The 17,297-nt window shown below is 39.9% G+C and overlaps 1 protein-coding gene across 1 annotated transcript in view; it reads right to left on the bottom strand.

Moving 5' to 3' along the window:
• Nucleotides 1–1,186: 1,186 nt before the first annotated feature.
• The window catches only part of BEND4 (BEN domain containing 4), a 31,163-nt gene continuing 15,052 nt past the window's right edge, over nt 1,187–17,297 (bottom strand). The window contains exons 3-5 of the mRNA XM_069014204.1: nt 11,667–11,758; nt 8,126–8,366; nt 1,187–4,958 (exon numbers count right to left, since the gene is read on the bottom strand). Coding sequence (XP_068870305.1) covers nt 4,741–4,958; nt 8,126–8,366; nt 11,667–11,758 — 551 coding nt within the window. The 3' untranslated portion in view covers nt 1,187–4,740. The remainder of the gene's footprint in view (nt 4,959–8,125; nt 8,367–11,666; nt 11,759–17,297) is intronic.

The raw sequence follows: 17,297 nt of genomic DNA, 5'->3' as shown, positions 1-17,297 counted from the left end.
CTGTTGCACAGCAGGAGCATAGTTTAGTCATTGCCTTACCAGTATCTTTAACAGGTTATTAGGTGAAGAGTGATAAAATGCGACATTATTGAATTACACTTCCCATCTGTGGTACTTGTTCCACTGCAGTTACTTCCTAGGCCGGCTTCTTTCCCATCCCAGGTACCTCTTATACCCCTCCTCTCTGCTTGCCCAGCCCCAGGCACTACCTCTCGTGCTTATCCCCTTCCATATGCTCTGCTGTTAGACCTAATCTCCCTTTTTGAGTTTCATAAACCCAACTGCTGCCTCTGGTTCCCTACTTATGTACTCTTCTTCCCTGCCAGCTTTCCCTGCTGGGTTCCTGCCTGTACTGCTCCTTCACCCTGTTTGGTTTACACACAGCCCATCCCTTTTCTGTCCTGCCTCCAGGTCTACCCTCACATTTCCAGCCATTGTCCAGAAGTCTGGGAAGACAAAGTTTTTGTAAGAGAAACTAATTATAATTTTTTGCAGATGGATTAATACAGGTTTTTTACCTCCGTTTCTCAGAGTTACCTGAAATTATTTTGGCGGGGCGTTAGTAAACTGTTTTCACTAATTGTGATTTTCACCAAAAAAATGCAGTAGGCTGAAGCCCCTGACCTAGAAAAGACTTGCCTAACCCCAGTTAATTTTACAGCATTACAGGCACCCAAAAGTGTTGTTTTATAATGGCACTATTTGGTAACCATTTCAAATGGCTGACACCAGCCTGTGGGCAGGCCCATCTGGCTCCACAGCCCAGCAGCAGTGGCTTGCTGTGGTGAATGTTTGTAACCGTAATTCCTCTACAGGTGATCTGGAGCCAGGATTTTCTAAAGTGTTTAAAGAGAACAGGAGACATTCAGCCATCACTGGGTTCTGAATTAAAATGGGATTTAAACATCACTGCTTGAAAATCCAGGTTTTAAGACTGCAGATGGGTACTTCCTTTGAGTAGTCTTTCTCTTTAACCAGCACATAAATCTGTGTGGTTGTATACTGAGGTGAAAATGATTTATATCATATTCATATTTGAATTCTTCATAATCTTTCACTGTGGTTTTTGGTGTTTCATACCAAACAAGCATTTAATGCAAAATAAAATGTTCTAGCACTTTATATAAATCTAAAACTTTTAATATATCTTTATAGTGCGACCCAGGTGTCATGGCTGTCACACTGACACAACATTGCCTCTAGAGAAAGAGAGAGACAGGTTAACCAGAGACTAACTTTTATTGTGCATTTTTATGCAACAGAACAAATGGAACTGGAGGTATGTAGTAATAAAATCAATATTCAAATTAGAATTAACACTTGAAATAGTAAACTGTAGGTAACAAATGTCTTTATAATTAAAAAATATTGACTGTTTAAAAAATTCTCTAAGATTTTATATTCTTTAAAAGAAATGTGTGTTGCCACATAGAAAACAATTCACACATCCTATAGAAATTGTCACAAAAACCTTACTAGTCTATATTACACTATGCACTTTTCTTTTGTACAATATCTGATAAAGGTCTATCCCTAACTTGTACTTACTCTACACAGTACAATCATCATTAGAAAGTATTCATAGAATTAACTACACCATAACAATAAAAATATCAGGATTAATGTTTCTTTTTAATCACAGTTTCTCCACAAATATTTGTCATAGAAAATATAGCGAAGGCATGTTGGCACAGATGGGCGTGCGGTGCTGCTACACAAAGTTTGAGAGAAGGCAGATACCTAAATGACAGTAAGATTAAAGCATATGGAAGGATAAGACAAGAATCTCTATCCTCCTGGGACTTTCTGGAGTGACATGATAGATAGCAGTTTCCTTCTGTTGCTGGGAAGGGATGTACTGGCTTATAAAGCACACTGCCTAAATATGGACATTTCCCTCTGCAAGGGCTTATGTGCTATCTATTATTTCAGGTCCCAAATCTAACATATTGCAGATATTTAGATGCTTCAATGTGTATGAATTTATAACACCTAATGAACAAATTAACTGGAATAAGATGATGTGCAAGGTTTGGGGTTTTTAAAATGAAATGTATGGGTTAAGTGGTCATGATGCCAATTAAAAACAAAGACAGACAACTGACAGAAGTTTTTATAATCTGTTATTTTAAAACCAAACATGAACAAAAATATGAGCTGGTGTCTGTTAATGCCTGTCTGTGGCCATGATTCATGTCACTGGCCAGTGCACATAAGCAATTGAGGACAAAATTTTGTTCATAAAGAAAGGTCCAAACCTGCAAAGCCATTTCTACTGCCAAAGTGGCTTTCAGGATGAAATTAAACTTTTGGTTATTTTGCACAATGAGAGTAAAGGATTGTGAGTGGTTCCAGGATGCTGGCTATGCTTTTTACACTAAAGATAAAGCTAGGCTTACTAGTTCAGCAAATCTTTCAGTTAGTAAGTGAGAGGTCTGTCCAATTCAGTAATTCTGTTCTGTGACTCTTAAAAAGGTTTCTATCCTAAACATCATACAATTAAGCATCTGAAAGGAAACCATTACAATGTTTACAAAAATACAGCATGATACATATCGCTGTGGACAAATTTACAGTATAATGTTGACTCACACGTTCTGACATGTTTTACCAAATAGTTCTGGCATGTGTCACCACATTAAACGTAGACCAGCAAGACTTACACCATCTGAGCAATGTAACATCTTCTATTATAGTTCTTTTAAAAAAAGTGTAAGTTCAACACCGAAAAGCTACTATAGGATATCTGTACTGTGACATTTCTATACACTGAGTTTCTCCTCCAGAGGCCACCATGTGCTGTGACCACTCCAAGAAAGTCACCTCCTGCCTGTAATGAGGGAATGCTGTTCTAAACCCCTTGGTCTAGTGAGGTCCTGTGTGACTAAACTGGTAGTTGACTTTTAGAAAATAAATTAGTTATTTTGGGGCCAGTGATTGCCTTTCAACCCCCTTTTAAAAAATCACCAAAATTAAAGTGAACCGAGAGATACTGGACATTGAAGGACCTAAAGCATATGGGGGCTGAGCAAGGTCCTCTCTATGGCAGTGCACAGTGAGCCTGTGTCCCGAGATGCCCCATGGGCCAGGAGAGACCAGTCACAACCACAGGCAAAGAGGAGGCAGAGGGCAGGAAGGAGCTCCTGTGTGGGTGAGCCGAAATTTGAGAGACTTCCTCAGCCCTGCAGCCAGGCTGGGCCTTGAGGAGCACTGCACCCCAGAGAGCCCTTCTTGGTCTCTCAGGAAGGAGCTGGATGCCTCCTGCCTTGCCCCGTGCATGGGGAGAAGGTTGGGAAGGGGAGGAGAAGGGTAAAAGGAGCCATTAGTAGCTATGCTTGTGGCTTGCACAAGGCGGTGAGGAAAGCTGGGGAGTATGAGAGACGCGTTCAGGAGAGTCAACGCTGATGAGGTAGTACTAAGGATGGTCAAAAGTGAAGTGAGCTTGCTTTCCCAAAAACAGTTCCCTGTACCTGCCAATGGGGAAATGTTGCCTCAAGAAGAACTGGTTCAGGCTGTGGAGAATGCCAACACTGGCCTGAAATAACACAAAGGTAAGGAGATGGAAACACCCTGATGTGGAAAAGAAAGGGCATAATTTCTTTGGCATTGCGTATTTCTGGCATGGATCAATTTAGAGGGACAATGAACTCCTAAACTTTTAAAATTAAACTTCTTTTGTAGATTGACTTTTGTTTTTAAAACTAGTATCTGCTTCCAATGTTGTGCACCATTGTGAGCTCTGCTCCAACAGCTCTTTTCTTATAGCTCTCAGTCTGGATCCCATGTCCACTTACTACAGAACACTAAACCAGGTTCTTCTTGCCCAACCCCTCCCTGAATGCAAAACTGAGCAAAACCAGCACATTGCCTCACCTCTTTGAAGGAATAGATATAGAACACAAATGAAAGTGAAAACAAGAAAAGGCAATTTAAAGCCTCTAAAGCTACATAATATGGCTGCAGAATAGGAACAGACAAAGGAAAATCTGTCTTCTGAAATGGCAATTTGTTTTTAGCAATCTTGTTTTAATGAAAACTGTCATGATCAACTCTAATCCTCTGGAAATCTAGATAAATATACTGTCTGTCTGATATACAATGCAATTTTTATCTCTTAGAGGTGCCTGTTATTGTTCTGGGTCTTTGAAGGATTCTGCTGTTGACGAGTGCTTCTGTTTTACTCGGGAAGCTTAATTTCCTGACAGAGTTGGCTAAGAAAGTCCCTGGATTTTCTATCTTGTGTGGTATTTTAAGGTAGCATTTATAATTACGTTCTCTTCTGTTAGCAAATGGGAAACCACTCCTTTTTTGTTGTAAGTGTGCAGACTTATACTTAAATCTTCTTGTCAGGGAAAGCAAATAGCACCCAGCTCTTCTGAGTCCAGGCCTGGGATTCTTATCAATAAGCTGAAGAGATAGTAGCTGCTGTTTCTTTCGACATTTTTAGAGTTTTTAAATAACCTTTCCTCTACAGCTGGATGAAATGAACTGCACGTTCCCTTTGAGTGTGCTATGAGGGATTTGGAAATAATAGGCACTGAGAAGTCCCATAAAGCAAGTCTTGAAATTGATTTCTTTCTGTTAACTGGGATATGGTAGGATGGAGAAGCTGAAATGTATGCAATATGTGTTCAAACATGCTTTGGACTCCTAAATGACAGCAGGGTTAAGTGTGTTTAACAAACAGTCTCTCCTAAATCAAGTGGTTGCTACTGTCGTATGATGTGGTTCTCACTGCCATCAATCTCCAGATCCATCTTGCATACCTCTATTGAAGACTTCATCCTGTGATCCGGGGTGGTCAGTCCCTTCATAATACGAGGTGCCATTGTGAAGGAAAGTCCCCACGGCACGGCCCTGGCGCGCGTGTCCCACCGCATCACTGAACACCTTGTTTATTTGCTCTTCAGATGGCATCCACCAGTCGGGGTTGGAGGTACAGTGCATCCTAATGAACTCTGCAGGAAAACATGCAAGGATAAAAAGCAACTTGTCTTTGCAGCATCTGGTATTGCCCAGGCATCAAAAGCTCATGGGAAATAAGAAAGGAGGTATTGCTGCTCTACTTAAGCAGAAGTAAAGTCTTTATGGGGGATGCCATGATAATGCCACTTGGACATATTTTATTTCTGCACAAGTGTGTTTCTCCACATGCAGTGTATGTTGTTACACCTGATCTACCTCAGTGACTCATGGGACCTGGATATAAAATCCCTTCTTGTGGAAATACAAAAAAATAATTTGAAGTGAAGGCTGTGATTTAGCATGTGCAATATGGAAGCTAACACAAGCCAGGAGGTATTTAATTTGAAACCTGTTGGTGTCTATACCTCAAGGTGATTGCTGTTGGATCTTTCTGACCTCCCTGTGCTGGCTTCTTCAGCATCTGCAACCTGCAGGAGCCCCCAGCCCGCTGGAAAATGTCACTGCCATTATTTCAGTTCGGTGCTCCTTTCTGTTTGGGATATCTTTCCTTTCTAAGTTCTGCTATTTTCATCTCCCTGTATTTTACACCTATTTTTTCAGAGACTAATTTGGCCTTAAAAATAGCTAAATGAGATTTGGGGAGCCTTGCAATAGTTTTCAATGCAAGAGAAAATGAATTGTACTGCATGTATTTTAGCTATTTAAATAGCTGCTGCTTCCACATACAGCTATTTGTATGTGACGTTTACATTTTTTATAATTTATTTTTCAGATTCTTTGACATGCTATATGTTAGACTTGCAGAAGGTGCCTTGCCAATTCTGGAGTTGTAACTACTAGACATAGCTCAAATAGGTGTATTTGGACTTTGAAACATCCAAATATGATTTTTAAATGTGAGGGCATCTTATTGGATACACGGTACCTCATATGGAAACTGAGCTGCTTATTTATTCTGTAACATTAGTTATTCCCTCATGCAGTACTGTGCATCCCAGGATATTTTTAAATTCTATTTTCTACTGTTGACAAGCACAATAAGTGGTGTAAGGTAACTTCATTAATGTCACCACATCTCCAGACAGGGAATGCTGTGCTTTTACATGAGTTCCCGTGCCTGCAAGGTATCTCATCTGTTGGACAATTAGGATGTGATTTTTGCATAGCTCCTCCAGCAGTGTGTCTACAAAAGTGATAGCAATCTCTGTTTTAAATTCATTTCCCTGGAAATCCACACAGGCAACAGTAATTCCTACCTAGTTATGTTCACATGTGCCCCCACAGACTCGTCTTTTTCTCAGAGAAATGGTTACCACGTAAAGGAGTAGCACTATAATTTAAGCATGCCAGGATGTTTTAAAACTGGTTCCAGACACCAGTCAGTTGTAGGAATATATTAAAAATGTTTATATATATTTAAACTACTCTGAGTGCAGAAAGAGAACCAATTTGAACTCCCTGCTATGGTGGAAAGGCATAATTAACTGGGTTGAGAATTAGTCAGACACTTGTTACCTTGGCTTGTAAATGAGTAGAAGCTAGTGGCCAACTCTCAGCACTGGAGAAAGTTGTCATGTTCCCACCCACACAGGAAAACCCAAAGGGAGACCTGTCTACTCTGCTTTCTTAGCTGGTCATTAAATACTGCATGTTTTGGCTTCCTCTTTAAGATTCTAAAAATTAAAGAAATTATCCTTTCTCTTTCTCCCAAGGAGTGCTCCCCATGTTCTGTGTGTCCAGGACCTCAGAAAAGAGAGTGGCCACAAGCAAAATTCCATGTACAGATGAATTTACTATTAGTCTTGGTAGACAGGTGAGAGAAAGGGGAAGAAAAGGGTATCAACACTCTGCTTGTGCATAAATTATTAGGTGATACTTAAAGTAACTTAGTAAATGCTAAAGCACTTGTATCCAGCCTTCATTTTCCAGGAGGACTTCTGGGCCCCTGAATTTCTCTCTAGACCTCTGCAGCATGGTGTGCAATGGACTTGCCCCTCAATTAAGCTCTGAGAGAGTTCTGGTACAGTATCATACAGCAGGTTAAAAGATTCATTTGTAGTACAAAAAGAGCTTGTTTGCCTAATTTGTCTGTAAAATCTGGGTTCATTACCTGGTTACATCAATGTACCCTAACCACAAGTCTTATCTACTTAGCCTTGTTGGATTCTTCTACCCTAAATGGGAAGAGGCCCCATCTGATGTATATAACCACTTTGGACTCCAGTTGAATGAGTAAAGATATTTTTATCACTGACTGACCACAATATAGCTTTTTACATTACATTGATTAGTAAAACATTATTGAGGTTAGTTCAACCAAAATTTCATGTATGTGGTCACAAAATACTATAAAGTTAACTATGAGTTAATTAAAGGAATAATAAGCTTATGCATCTATACAATGCAGATGTTGATACTAAAAACATATTTTTACTTTGGCTTTAAAAAGTCCTGTTTTGTATGCTTTATTATAAAGCTTGGTACCAGCCTTTTCAAACAATTTTAGGAAACCAAAGTACACAACATTCTTTTCAATCTGTACCCTTTCTGTGCAATATCCTCACTCTCTGACATTGTGAAATGCTTGGAAAACTCCTCTCCCTTTTCAGGCTAAACATGGGGGGAAAGTTGTTCCCTAACATTTTCAGGCAATGTTGCATCAGTATGCCAAAAAAGAAGTTAAATTCTTGGCAACATGCTTGTGTACTTTGTAGGTAATTAACCTGCAGATGTTCTTGACCCTAGAAGATGTTTTCAAAACCTACTCTGAAACTCAGCTTCTAACTCCAGTGATGCATCATACCCTTACTAGACATTAGACTGTAACTATTCCTTTGGTAAGTTTTGCTGTGTATCAGTGTTAACAAATGACCTGAGTTTATTATAAAAGTGTGTAATCAGGACTGTCTGGTTTTGCTAAAGTGTATTAGTGTCATGTGCCCTTGCATTTGTCTCCTCTCTTAAATAAGCAGCCTTGTATTTTCCCATCAAAAATACCCAAAACACATATATTATACATACATACATACATACTTGTATGTATGTATGAAAAGGCAGTGGAGGGTTTCTGGGTGCTTGTCACCTGCCTGTGAAACCCCTTCTAGTTCTGCAACTGTCAGCCAAATGCTTCTACTGAGCCAGAGCCAATGTGGTGAAATGAGATCACATATGGTGGACACTGAGCGAAAAGATGCAGTACCTCTGAGACATGTTACTTTAACTGGATCCAGAGGACGTCTTTCAGGACCTGTCTCTCCTGACTGCACTGACCTTTTCCTTTTTCCAAGGCCGCATGAGTACTTAAGCTCATCGGTTGTGAAAACAAATCTGATGAGATAGCGAAGGAGCCGTCGTCCATCTTTCTTGGAAGAATTTACAGCCTCATCCCACTGTTTACTAGTGATGTAGACAGGGTAGTTGTTCAGCAACTGCTTACTCCCCTGAAAAAGTGAAATATTTCTGTTGCTTATTTTAAAAGGCAAATAAGTGAAGATGTCAGTTGCAATAAAAGATACATTTTTTTAACTATCTGCAATACTGACAGTGAAACACAACCCGAAGTGAACACGTAATTGCTCTTACAGAGAATGAGTACTTCTAAAATTATATTTCCATTTTCTAGAACTCAAATTGGGTGAGGTATGATGAATACATTTTGAGAGGTGTAGCTATTGATAATTTCCACTATCACAAGCAGGTTAAAAAGAGGTAAGAATCAGCAACTGGGCATACTATTTAAGTGCAATGTTTCTTCCTTAATATGTTAAAATGCATAAAAAGGGTCTTTGAAGAGTGTGATCAAATGGATCGCTTCATCGCTGCTGATAGTTTCCTTCAGAGGTGACTCTTTTGGTCTATTTTTATAATAAATTTATTACTTCTGTAGAACAGACCTGAAACTTGACAGCAATTCTGTTACTGTGAAAAATGTAAAGAAAATAAATAAAGGAACTATGAAAACTAAAAGCTTCATTATTATTAATGAATGCTGTATTAACTCAAATTATAGCTTTACAGAAATGCCACTGTGTCAGCTGGAAAGAAATTTTGCTTTTAACCTTCATAATTTGTGTGTTTCAATATTCCAACATTAAATGAATGCTGTGGGACTAATTATGGGGATTCCCATAATCCACACACATTTATAAGCCCTCTTAAGTCAATTGTACCCAAATTGTATTTAATTCTTGTTGCCCATAAAATGCTAGAGTTCAGGATTACCCAATTAATATAAGATGGTACTGTTAATATACTTGAAATAATTGAAGTACACAAAAACCCAAACCACACCCTCCTAGAGACTCATTCACTTTTACAGCTGCACCTCTTTATCGAAACACATAAATCTGGAAGCCCAAGTAGTAAACTCTGCATAGCCCCCAGGTTTGCCAGGAGCTTGCAGTGAGCTGGAGAAACACAGGTCTGATGCTCAGCGAGGCAGCCCCATGCTGCACTAGTGGGCAACTGCTGCAAAGTCCTCACTTCCAGCCCTTTGATAGCTGAAAACTGTTTTAAGGACTACCCTTGCCTACTTTCATATATCTATTATAACACCCTGGGAGACAGCTTGAGAGCATCTTTGAAGTTTTTCCTCAGGTATTTGCTTTTAACTTTTTTGCAAGCTTGATAAATATATATGGAAGATTGAATTTAGTGAAGACCGTGCTGAGATTATCGTTAGATAATCTGTATGATCTAGAGTACCACCATCTCCCAGTGGGGTTAGCATCACTGGGAGCTCAGGCTGTGTGACTGTCTGCTACTTGTTCGCCTTGCTGCAAGCTGCTGGCCAAGACAGCTATGGACAAACCCAAAACTCTGCAAAGGAAGCCAAAATGTAAGGGAAGAAGACATGGGCTTTGTCTGAAGGCCCACTCTCCCCCAAACATCTCAACACTTCACTCACTCCCTTGCAGCTGTAAATTCAAGCATGTAACCCCTAAGAGAAAGACCCTTTACCTAGAGTCTAGCCCTGTTATAATTCTCTTTGCCCTTTGTTATCTCCTCACATCACTGCAAACAGGTCACGGTCAGTTCCTCCCCCTCCATTCATGATACAGGCAGCTGCTTTTGTTTTTGCCCAGTACATGAACCCCTGGGAAGCCAGTAATAAGTCTGAAGAGCTCTGCCAAGAAGAACATTACAATCCATCCAGTTCAGCTCCTTGTCCTCTTCCAACATGATGCAGGGGCTGGGGAAGGAAGAAGAGCAGAGGGGCAGCATGGAAAGCTCTTTGGAGGTAATATACCCTTATGCTGAAATAACTGTGATCACTCTGTCGCAGGGGGAGCTGACATGGGTACTTCCTTGGCTTGTTCCACTAGATCAGTACAAAGGACCATGTGATCCTCATGTTGGTACTCAATTTTTTTTCAGCAGCCAGCTTCACATCCCTTTTACATAAAGTCAATTATTTTCCTACCTTAGATTTCTGAGACCTACTTTTTCTCTATTAAAAAACCTTTTAGTGAAGCAAGGATCATTCTTACTGATAGCACTGTAAAGTATAAACTGCAGGTAACTGTAGGCACTGCCTTGTTTTTAAGCCCTGCCAGGCCTGGCTTATGCAATGCAAGCCCATAATGGCACAGGGTAAGGCTCCAGGCTCACTCATGTGCCTTAAGGACAGATGCTCATGCGTGGCTTTGCTAAGCAGCAAGCTATCCTAGAAGCTGTTCTGTGTTTATATATATAGCAGTGATGAAAATGCGGTGCAGAAAGGCATAACATCTAGATTTCATGAGAGCTCACGTTGCTATTAACTGAGGAGAGGGTAATGAATTTTGCGTAACTTCCTCAGCCTCAATTTTATAACACTTCTCTCTTGTTTCCCCTGAAACTTGGGATTTTTTCCTCATTCTTCTCCAAGGCATGATATAGTGCTAAGCCATTCTGTTAAACAGTTACTGGATTCCTGGTACAGACACACTTTCACTGCTTCCTTGGAAAGTAAAGCACTTCTGGGCAAAACATTCTCGGTAAATATATGATGTGGTTTGGTGTGTCCAGCAGACATTAAACTACAACGAATATAAAAACTCCCAGAAATTAAATAAACAGACTCTGAAGGAAGAACCAAAATACAAATGTATCTCTGCTTGTATTTGTACATGACTAAGTTTATGAATAAAAGATTAATATCTGTGTGCTTAATTGAATAACAAATTCTGTCATACTATGACAAGCTATTCCTTGTGGGACATTACAGAACAGCCTCAGTTTTTACAGTATTTGAAAATTTTAGTTAAGCAAAAGAGCATTAAAAAAAGGAAAATGAATCATTGGAATATACTTGAATGATAACGGCTAGTGATAAATATAAATATGTATATATTAATTTGCACAGGATAAAACTGAATGGAGGAGCAAAGTGATACACACCCTGAACTGCTTCACGCCACGTGCAGCCACTCTCAGTCACCCAGCTACAGCTGTCACCAGGCTAGCCCTAGCCTAAATTCTACCCACAAATACGGTGTTTCTGAGGAAAGAGGAGAGAAAAACTACCCAAGCAAGGCAAGCACACCTGGTGCTGACGGAGGGGGAGTTACGTACTGCTCAGTGAAGTCATTCTAGATTATACTAATGATCAGTTTCCTCCATTTGGGGGATTACTGTACTTAAGAATGATAGTTTTTAACCTATTTTTTACTACTAAGTGCCTACTGATTTATTTGCCTGCATGTGTTTAATGAATCATCAAGCACAAAGAGAGGTAGCTTGTTTTCACTGTACACTACCTCGGTCGGATGGTCTGTTGGCTGCGGTACCATCAGCTGGTTGTGATGCTGAAGTACGGTCTTCAGATAATCTAAAACGGTCTGGCAGGGCACTGCATGAAACAAGTTGCAATTACTGTATATTAGCTATAAAGCACAAAATAGAACAACAATATTAAATCAAGCAGTGTTCTTTAGTATCTGTTTTCTGTGTCTGTGAAATTTATTTCAAATAGGAAATACTTCTCATTTTGATTTGTGCAGACAATTTAATAAATGCACAACAAGTGTTGTACTTCCTATACTGAGATCTTTGACATTACTTTTATTTTCTGCCCACTAGTTTTCAAAGGGTTTTTTTTCGAGTTTGAAATTATAATTACTACAAATACAAATTAGGTCAGCAGTAATGATAATAAGAAAAAAATCTGTAAGTACTGTAAAAATCCCAATTCACACAAAGGAGAAAACATTTCTTGGACCTAAATAATGCATTGATTGACATGTAAATATGCTCAAATGTTTTTCAAACTACAGTCTGATTAAATATACTAAAGAGATTCAATGACTCGTATACTTTAATTTCTATTCCTTCCCTCCTCCCAAATTTGTTATAAAACTAGGTGTTAGGCGAATTGCTTTATTTCTCTTTTCTCTCATCTTCCCCCCTTTCCATTCCCATCACTCTCATCCATTTCAGTAGTGGTACCAACATCCTATTCCCTTCTGTTGAGGTGATAGGTTAATTAGGGATGATTCAATTATGGGTCTCTCTTAAGCAGATGCTGCCACATCCCTGATTAACTCTGGAGTATTTTTGAAATACAGCTCTTTTCTCCTGAGCCTGAAACACCATAGGAGAATTAAACAGATATTAATCCAGCATTACAACTGACTGGTGCAAGACTAAATAAGCATAGTTTTTAAGGTACTTTATGACTCTCACATTTTGTATGGGTTGTTTTTGCAAAGTATTCAGATTTAATCATAGCTTCAGCTCAAAACCCAGAAGAAATATTTGTGTTCCTCTTTTTTTATTACTATTTCTTGGCATTTTATTATTTCTTCACACCTGAAAAAATGTGGTGTTTTGGGCCTTATCTTAAGTTGACAATCTGAAAGCAAGCACTGAAATAGCTGAGGATGTCTCAAGGTAGGATTTACAGATATTTTGCCCTCTTTGCTTGGCATTCACACAGCAACTACACCCCTGTCTAGGCAGCCAGGGTGCAGAACAACATTACTCTGTGCAAAACAGACCCTTTACTGAGCGATAAGTGGAGTTACATCCAGCAGTCTGCATACAGAAGACATGCCAAGTGCCTGGTATGATGAATAAACTCCTATGTTATTGCACCCCACATTGACTTCTCTGTAAAGACAACCCATCAGTGTATTTACTCCTGCTTCTGGTTTTTCATACAGTAAGTAATTGCACTGCAGGCTATCCAAGGATGTGCTTACCTATGTTCTTCCAAAGGGATGGGGCTCAAAGGAGAAGACAACAAGAAATTACTTAACCTGTTGTGTCCCCAGCAGATGAAGTATAGGTCTACTTTAACCGTATGCTGCTGATAAAATGCCTTCTCAATACCAGTGAGAAACATGAAAGTACTAAAAGCTGGCTGAAGCTTACAAAAACTTCTACCTTCATAAAAGCAGTTTTGAGCACAAAATTGTATGATTTTGTTATCATTGTAGTGACTGGAGGATGCTGAGCACCTTTGACTTCAAAGCCATGACAGAGCATAGTTTGCTATTGGTACAAATAACCTCAGCCTTTCAAACACCAGGTGCTATTTGCAAATCCAGACTTCTTGGGCTGCCATATTACCTGAAGCCTGGAAAAAAACACAAAGAAGGCAGCATGAGGTGGAGAGTCAAAGCTTTGGTTTTGCTGCTGTGTCCCTCTTATGGCTCTGCAGATATTCTCTGTGCTGAGAACTGTTTCCTCCAAATCCTTCAGCAAATGTAACTTTTTAAGAGCCTGGGAGTCCTAGCTGTGAAGATGGATAATCATTTAAGTCTGCTAGCTTATTTATTTTGTTTGTCTTTGATGTGGCCTCTATAGGGTTAACAAGATCATAGCTCCAAGGGCTGATACTCTGCATGTTTATGCAGGTATCCACTATCACAGACATCACCAACAGGGATTTGTGCTTACTGTAAGCAGTAGGAGAGACACCAACATCGAAATAACACTTGTTATGATTTAGTAGAAAGCCTATGGAGAGGCAGTAATTTTCCTGCCCATTAGGGAAGAAGTTTCCACAGCCTTTACTTTCTGAAAGTGCCGGCATCTCAGAACAGACACTGGAGGTGGCAAAGTAACCTGACCTGAAGCAAATGAAAGAGCAAGGTCTTTGCAGGAGCTAAAGGATGAAGAGGAGAAGGACCTACAGGGGACCTGGTGTGCCAAGGAAGGCTGGTCTGGCTTAGATGTTAAGCAGGACACATGTAGGAGGTGGCAGGTATTTGCTGTTATCGATCCAAGTTTAAGTCTTTGTTGTTGTTCTAGGTGTCTGTACGTTGTAACAAGTGCTTATTCAGCACAGCTTGTCACAGTTTTCTCTGCAGAGTATCCTAATTTCTAATAAATAGCTGAACAGTGAGTGTGGTGGTCACCAACTGTGCCAATGACAAAAAAACAGGCTATGATCTCTCAGCCTGAGCTGCCACACAGCACAGCAACTCCCTGGACTAAATCCTCCTTGCAACAGACAGCATCGATGGGTAAAACACAGCAGCACTCAAGTCATCATCTTCCAGTGATGCAGTTTCTACCCACAAGAACATAAACCTTATTTCAAGTCTGCATTTTGTTTTCCTTCAAACTGGGTTTTACAAAATTTTTGGAAAAAAAATGGAAAATGCCTGTTACTTGTTACATACCTCGTGGTGAAGTAATTTCTCCCTTTGCTTTTAGCGGAGCTCAGCACCTCTGGAAGATCAGCGCTGAGCTTAGCAGAGTCCCTACACCTACTTACATGTCTGTACAGCTGCAGGCTGTGGCTCTTTTGGCCATGCTGTACATCACTACTCAGGCAGAAAGTCACCATGTCTTCCAAAAACCTTTTCAGTGTACATTTCCAGGGGCTGAAACCAAGCAGAGAGATGTTCTCTGCGCCTCAACACATCTGATCGGCCAGGTCTGTCACCTCTCATCTTCCTCACTCACTGACTGTATGCTTTCCCTCAAGGATTAAAGTATTAAAAGCATGGGCTGTGAACAGTTTCACAAAAAAAATCCCTCCAGAAATTTAACTGCATCATGGCAACTTCCCAAATACAGGTATATTTGTACTTTTAAATCATGTTTTGTGATACAATGTTATGTAACATCCTGAATATCTGCAATATCCTCATCAACCAAACTTTTCATCTCATCAAAACCATAATTTGGCAAGATGTTGCCTGGTACTAATGCCATTATTCTGTTTTAGTACTCTATTAATTTAAGCTGGCATCAGCTGTGCAATTAGTTTATCTGGGCTCAATATCGGGCCAACAAACCCACCATCGTCCAGGATATCTCATGTCCTTTAAAAAAAAGCTCAGATAATATTTGCATCTTTCAGTCTTCTGAAGCATCCAAAATATTACAAAATATAAAGAAAAATTATGGTCAGACTTGTCTTTTTCACGTTTGGTTTAGCTCCTGAAGTGAGTTGTCCAAACCTCATGATTCTGAAAACAAGCTGCTTTGGTAGCAGCTGCCTAGTGCCTTTGGTAATAAGTTGATGTGCACTTAGGGTTGAAAAGCTGGTGTTCCCAAGCAGCTACTGCTCTTCAGCTGTCCCAGCATTGGGATGGAGTTGGGACAGGCAGCTGAGGCTGCAGTCCCACGTGAAGCTGGTGGTGAACATGTGGTAACACCCAGAGTTACAATGGAAATGGAAAATATTTCTACCTGCTTACCATCATCATTACATTGGTGTGACCACATCATGTTACCCTTCACAAGTACCAGAACAGAAATACTCAATGAACAGTTCCATATTATTGATAAAATCTATTTCCATCTGAAAATGGTCCAACACTGTTATTAGGATGTCGTATTTTTCCTTTATTTTTGCCAGGGAAAGAAAGCCTTCTCTAGACAATGCTCCAGATTTAATTTTAATTATTAATTTGCTACTGGATCCAAATTTCTGCTTTTTATGCATCCCCATTAACTTCCCCTCTAATCTTTGTTATGTTTCTAAGTGTTCCTTTCCCTCTAAGCTGGGTGGTTTTGTAACCAACATTAAACTTTTCCTCTTAGATAGTCTTTTGGGGCCCTCAGTAACATGCTTTTAATGTTTCCCAGTTATCACCCACTCTATTTTTTTTTCTTTTTAAACCTTTGTCTCTAATAATTGTTTCCAAGTTTTTATGAAGTGCCAAGAACATCTCTATTATTGGTTTGAGCTGGGTTTTTGCTCATTATAAATGTTAGTGGGACACAGTCACTTGCGTTGGTATCTGTCAAAATGAGAACTCTCATTTATCCTCCCAAAAATGCGGCCTCCAGTGTAAAACATTCCAGGGCTGTTTATATTGCCAAAGCACAGCACTGTGAAGAGATGCTTGGGCTCGTTGTAAATAAGGCACATCTCCAAGGTAAATAAAGTGTATCTCCAACTTCTCCTGCAGCATCAGACAGTCCCAGTGAGAAGGGATGGCTCAACCCCAGCTTGGCTGCGTGTCTCTGAGCAGTGGCCTCAGCCCCATAAACAGACAGTAAGAAATCTGGTTATTCTCTTCATTAATAAGATTTTGTGCTCTGTAGCTGACACTGGCTAGTATTCCTCCTGGTGTTTTGCAGAAGATGAATCCCTTAGCACTCAAGACCGTTTACCTCTGTCTCACCAGTGAGGAGGAGAACTGGGAAGGGTGTACATCTACATCCACCCCGCTCAGGCCGGCAGCTGTTAGCTAAGACTGGCTCAGCACTGCAATGTGTCCTCCTTCACTTGACCTTGAGCGCTGCTTCTCTCCGAGTTCATTGCAGGGCATTTCTAAATTGATGCTCGACTGTCAAAAAGATGTAACAAATGATAGGGAATGTGCTGACGAACCACAAGGCTGTGTGAATTTCTTATAACATTAATGGAGATGCCTTTGCTGCCTGAGATTTGGAAAAGTGTGCACGGTTTGGATTATTTTAGCTCATACAGTAATTTATTTCAATAGTCATCTGAAAGCCAGTGAAAGCTGCATGGATGGTCCATGAAGGCAAGTTGTTTGGGGTGTGATGAGCTGGAAAAACAGCAAGGGGCAAGAAGAGGTGGGGGTTAGAATCTGTGGAGGAACTGATCTCAGTGCTCAAGAGCCTAAAAATTTGGATGTTTGTTACTGGATGGTAAAATAAAACCAGCACCCATTTGTAGTGAAAGCATACAGCAGAAATCAAAAGAATCGACATAATATGTAGGAGGGTGTTAAAGATTTCCTAAACTGACCTACATGCCAAATGAAAAGAGGGAAGGGAGAAAAATTGTAGGAAATATCCTATTACTTTTAAAATCCCTCTCAGCTGTGTTTTCCAGGCAAATTTCTATGAATCTACATCTGAAAAACCACTCTACTTTTAATTTTCTTTTGCAATAGATTTCTTCCAGAAAAAAGAATGTTCCCCTCCCATATGCCCCTGGGATGTACACCTCTGCA

Source organism: Aphelocoma coerulescens, chromosome 4, assembly GCF_041296385.1.
Source record: "Aphelocoma coerulescens isolate FSJ_1873_10779 chromosome 4, UR_Acoe_1.0, whole genome shotgun sequence".
Lineage (NCBI taxonomy): Eukaryota > Metazoa > Chordata > Aves > Passeriformes > Corvidae > Aphelocoma > Aphelocoma coerulescens.
Note: the sequence above shows the minus strand (reverse complement) of the source record. Positions and strands in the feature narration are given on the sequence as shown.